The following is a 6,000-nucleotide window of genomic DNA, read 5'->3' as shown; positions in this document are numbered from 1 at the left end:
TATATATATATATATATATATATATATATATATATATAATATCTTGAACTTACCATTGGTCCTTGGGGACCAGGAGGGCCCGGGACCCCCTAAAACAAACAAAGAAAGATTTCTGGCTCGATTATTCCTGTTAATATGAAGAACAACCATCTGCAACGTTCAAGTCTGAAAAATACCTCTAAGCTTTTTTTAATAAAAGGTTGAAATAAGTTTTTCCTCTTATTATGTAACAGAAATACTTTTGTTATTCACATTGGAAACATGCTTTTGAACAATTTTACGCACAATTATTGCAATGATGTACACAAAAAGTCTTGTAGAAACAATTTTGTTTATTTCCTAACGAAGATAACAATCAAATATGATTATTAATGGGCAGTATTAGTTATTACTTTATTAAATTATAGTATTAGTTATTACTATATGTGTTCAAAAAGTGTTTTTGTGTTTTCTGAACCAATTTATTATAAAGCATTACCTCAGACTTTTTGCAGATTATAAATCACTATAAACCTTTTTACTGTATGTGTCTAATCACATCTTAGAAGTTGCATTAAAATATAAAAAGTATTCATGAAGTGTGCCGTTAATGCAGGAGGAGCTGAAGGAAACCAGAAACGTGTTTACGTACAGGAAATCCATCAGGTCCTCTTAGACCGGGGAAACCAGGTGGACCGTCAGGACCTATAAAACCCTGCAGAGATAAAACTTTACTTAGAACTCATTTTTTAAAGTGTCATTATACAGTAAGTTTAATAAATTATTTCATATTTAAAATACAACACTGCAGTTTGTATTTGTACTCTTCTGTACTAAAAGAAAGTTAACAATACTGTGTTGTAACAAAAATCTTACAGGTAGGCCGTCAGGTGCTGGAGGACCAGGTAAACCCTAAATAAAAAAGAGGAAAGGAAAAACATTTACAGTAAAAACTCAGCAATAAACATTTAAAACACAGAAATCATATTTTCATTTTAGATATAAATGTCCATTAATATATAAATGATATTCTCAGGATCCCAGTGGTCTGTTGCAGCTGTTCCCCACGTCATCTACTCACAAAAAACACAACTTCTCAGGTCTGTCTGGGTGCAGGTTATTTAGGTTTAACGAATCTTTGACAGTTAGCTGCTGTAAAATAAATTAAATGTCGGAAAACCACTTTAACGCTGGTCTGTTGTCAATCAAATGTGCTGGACTAAATATGTTGATTTTAATTAAAAATATATATATATTTTTAATCACATTTCAATATTTCTATCAACTCACTGGAGATTAACTAAGGCGTGGTCTACACTGCTATGACTCATTTTTTAATTGAATTTTTTTGTCTTCAACAGAAAAACTGCGTTCCGCATTCTAATAAAAAAATGAAGTACCTCGCCACGCCACTAGATGGCAGAGCGCACACATTAATGACATAATAATAAAGAGAACAAAAACAGGTTTTCCTAAAATAATTGTAGGTCTTTTTATTTTATTTGACACCTTTGGTATAATTGTATTTAAGTATTTAATAATTAGCTTATAAACAAAGTTTCATAATGACAGTATAAGATGGTGGACATGTGCAAAAATTAGTGTCTGTATTTGGAGTCTACATAGATTCACAAAAAAAAAAAAAATTTTTAAAAATCAACACTTGTAAAATATTTATTTAAAAAAATTGATTTTTTTTTTTTTTTTTTAGTAAAATCTTGCCTTGTGTGTGGATGGGAAGTGATTCTGCAGCAGAAAATCTCTGATTTGATTATTTAAAAAAAAAGAATAATTAATTTGATAAATAAACTAAAAGCAACTCAGAAAACAAGTTTTTACTTTTATTTCACCACAGCTGACGTTGATAATTTGCGCCCTATGTTTGTAACTGGAATCGTTCATTTCTGCTGTGGCGCTCTCTTCTCTGAAATCAAAGGTTTTTTTCATGCATTGCTCAAAGTTGAGGTTTTTGGAAACGCCTCACATTGGTGTGAAACAGTGTGTGCACATTTAGATGATACAGCCAGCAGTTTTTCTGCACTGGTGTGTGTAAATGAACATGAGTTGGTCCATCAAACCCGTGTTTAAATGTCGATCATCTTACCGGACCGCCACTATCCGAGATGTATACAGGCTCTCCTTTCTGACCCTTTGGCCCAATTGGCCCCTGATGGAGATAAAAACACCATCAGCGTCAGTCTTTCAGAAAACAATCTAAAATGGTATTAGAAGCAAAGCTCACTTGAAAACCAGGGAACCCTGGTAGTCCTGTTCCAAAGCCGGGAGGACCAGGATCCCCTCTCGTCCCATTACAGCCGTCCTTTCCCGGTGGTCCTCTACTACCCTGCTGACCCGGGTGACCCTGCAGGAGGAGAGAGATTCACACTCTGATGATGGGAGAGGAGAATTTATTGCAATCCACGCACAATCTTATACTTGAAAACAACAAAAAATTCAAATTTCTCCTAAAAACATGACCTGGTCGTTTAAATTTTTTATTCTTGATCTGCAATTATCACTGAGCTTTAAACACATTTTTTAAAAATTGTTTGAGAATGAAAGACAAAAAACACGAAACATATTTACCCTAATTTTTCTAACATTCAAATCATTTAATAAGATTTAAACTTTCTATAAGTTTATTTTAGCTTTAATGGAAAAGATAAAAACAGTCTCCCATCACAGAAATTAATCAGTTTTGTGTATTTCTGCTTCACTTACAGGAACTCCATCACTTCCTTTAAATCCCGGCACTCCCATCCGCCCCTGCAAAAGTGAAAAGCAAAAAATGAAATCACTGGATTGATTAATAATCAGTTTGAATAGCACCATCTGGTGGCCAAAAACATGCAGCTAGCTGGGAGTCAGAAACCATTCCAATATGATTGGACAAAAGATTCATTTGATCAGTTTGTGGTTTTGGCAACGACCGGTACATTATACGTATTTATACACTTAAAGCACTAAGGCTCAAGCTTAAAGCCAACAAAATATTCTAATATTGACTGTATTAATTTGTGCTCATCCGCTCACACAGACTTGTGTGCTGTTTCTGTTGGGTGTATTGTTTTTATGCTATTTTATACTACTAGTGCTTGGTGTATTGTTTTTATTAGCATTTTTCTTAAGTTCATATCTTAGATCTTATTGCTGTTTTTCTTTTACATTTTAATACTTTTGTTGGATGTAACTGGGACCCTGTGTACATAATTTCATTCCACCACAAGTAGCACATGTGGTGGAATGACAAATAAAGAACCTTGAATTAATGCCAGAGTCCTCTGACCTGTCCAACTTACAAAATCTACAATGTCCATTGGATTCAGACATAAGGACAACTTACTTGGGACTTGTGGATCCATCCATCCATCCATCCATCCATCCATCCATCCATCCATCCATACATCCATACATCCATCCATACATACATACATTCATCATCTTTACCCACTTCTTATTTTCTGGGTCGGAGGGCCAATGGTGTCCATGTCCAGCAATCACTGTGAGGGAGGCGGGGGACACCCTGGACATGTCTCCAGTCCATCACAGGAACACAGAGACAAACGAGACAAACAACCATTCACTCTCTCACTCACACCTAGGGACAATTTAGAGTTACCAATCTGTCTAACATGCATGTTTTTGGTCTGTGGGAGGAAACCGGAGTACCCGGAGAAAACCCACGTTTGCACGGAGAGAACATGCAAACTCCACCCAGAAAGCTCCCCAGCTGGGATTTGAACCAGCAATCTTTTCACTGAGGCACCAGCTCTACCCTCTGAGCCTCCTCATACCGTGGTGTGGGTTTTATGTGGCAGAGCTACTGACTCTGACAGAAGATGCCAATCCAAATTTTGCATACATGTCAAAAATAGTTCTAGGGCCCAAGAATTACTGATGTTTGTAACTATTTTGAGACATAATTTGTTTAGTACATTATTTGAACATGTCCAACATTCTTGCAATACAAAGAGGACGCACTGTGACTGACACGAGGGAACTGTGAACACTTTCATGACCACACTACTGTCATTACATAGCACCAAGGAACCTCACTGGGTCAGTAAAGGTCAAAGTAACAAGATGAACGCCAAAATCCAAAGTTTGTCCAAAATGATGGTGGCCAAATCTTTAAACTGCATTCTTGTCTGGTCATTTTCTCATTGTGCATCTTGTGCATGTGTTCATGCGTGCTCATCTGCTCACACAGACTCATGTTTGTGCAGCATATTGTTTTGCACTATTAATGTTTAGCGTATTTCTGAGTTTATATCTTGGATCCGTATTACTGTTTCTTTTTACACTTTATATTTTTGCTATTGTTGCATCCAACAATGGATGTGGATTACTGGGACCCTGTGTACACAATTTCGTTCCACCTCATGCTCCACATGCGATGCGAGTGGTAATATAAACCTATTTGAAATTGAACATGAACTTGTTGCCTTCATCTATCCAGGTAGATGACAATGTGAAGCAGAAAAAAAGCTCACTGTCTTCCCAAATGCTCCATTTTAGTTCTGATGCTTACAGATTGACTTCTGGCCAGTGATGGACATGGATCATGGTTGGATAATCTTTACCTTCCAATAAACACGTGGACTGAGTTTCACCTCACACACATAAACAAGCCTTCACTGCTCAATTGTCTGTTGTTGGACTTCTGTTTCAGTAAGTATAATCTTCAGCATACTATAGCGATGGGCAAATTAAGATTTTTTGAAGCTCATGAAGTTTTGCAACACTGTTTTTTTTGGCGCCATCTGGTGGCCAAAGGTATGAAATGCAGCTTGAATCTACAACCTGACAAGAACAGTTTCATAAATTGTATCTAATTTACAACAAAAAACGAGTTTGGAATTACAGACATCACTGATCACGTGACATATGCCAAACGAATCACGCTGCAACACAGTGCTTCTAAAACTTTGTGATTTTTTTAAATTTATTTTTTCTTCATCTTCAAACAGTCCATCACTACCAGGAACACTTCGCTGGAGAAGATTTTTGGAGGTTCTGCAGCAGTTTTCTAAACGTTACCATTTAATATTTAGTAAACAACTACTCCGATGTGTTACGACTTCCACTTACTGCACTTTAAATACTGACTGCACACTTACTTGATGAGTGCCATTACAAATGCAAAGCCAATGTTTTTTGTTTGTCGCCTGTCAGTAATTTCACATTGCTGATTATTTAATATTTATCAAAATAAAATAAAAAAAATCACTTGTCAACTACTGGAAAAACATGTAAAAATAACATATCAATCAATATTTTATGTCACCCACTATGTCTCCTTTGGACCCTGGTGGTCCTTTAATTCCAAGGTGGCCCTTTTCTCCTTTAGGTCCTTGAGGCCCCGGCACCCCGCGTGGCCCTTCTGGTCCACTTTCACCAATTGCACCAAGAAGCCCTGGAGAACCCTGAGGGAAAAGAGACGTTATTCAGATGTGGATCAAACACAATAACTGTACGCAAGGCATATTATTTAGATAATCTATTCAGAGAGTCAACATGTTTTTGTTACATAAAAATATGCTGAAATGTGGGAATTATCTTATTTTTCTTCTTCTTTTGTAGTGATTTATAATCCAACAGCCCCACATCAAATAAATACTGTATTTTTTGGATTATAAGGCGCACTTAAAATCCTTTCATTTTCTCACAAATCGACAGTGAGCCTTATAATCAGGTGCTCCTTATGTATTAACTCTGGTTGAGCTTACTGACCTCGAACTGATTTTATGTGGTTATTGTGAATGAGTTGAATAAAGTTTGACTTTGACTGTTTTGTTTCACTTAATGCACCTTATAGTCTGAAAAATACGGTAAATAAATTAAAAAAACACCTATATGCCTAGTATGTGTTGATAAATATTTGATCTAAAGAATCAATAAAAGTATGACACGTTACACGCCCATCGGCAAACTACTGTATTTCCAGCTTTGGCAACACTTGTATTTATTTTATATAGCGCTCTATATTATTCCTAGAAGGACAGTCCTCTCAGAGCCATC

At 36.2% G+C, this 6,000-nt stretch overlaps 1 protein-coding gene across 1 annotated transcript in view; it reads right to left on the bottom strand.

The window, feature by feature from the left end:
* col4a6 (collagen, type IV, alpha 6) overlaps nt 1-6,000 on the bottom strand; it is a gene marked incomplete in the record, with an annotated part of 89,722 nt that overhangs the window by 48,219 nt on the left and 35,503 nt on the right. The window contains 6 exon segments of the mRNA XM_037688398.1: nt 632-694; nt 856-891; nt 2,084-2,146; nt 2,222-2,341; nt 2,701-2,745; nt 5,271-5,405. Of these exon segments, the coding sequence (XP_037544326.1) occupies nt 632-694; nt 856-891; nt 2,084-2,146; nt 2,222-2,341; nt 2,701-2,745; nt 5,271-5,405 (462 nt within the window).

The sequence above is a fragment of the Nematolebias whitei genome, chromosome 1, assembly GCF_014905685.2.
Source record: "Nematolebias whitei isolate Nwh7 chromosome 1, NemWhi1, whole genome shotgun sequence".
Classification (NCBI taxonomy): domain Eukaryota; kingdom Metazoa; phylum Chordata; class Actinopteri; order Cyprinodontiformes; family Rivulidae; genus Nematolebias; species Nematolebias whitei.
Note: the sequence above shows the minus strand (reverse complement) of the source record. Positions and strands in the feature narration are given on the sequence as shown.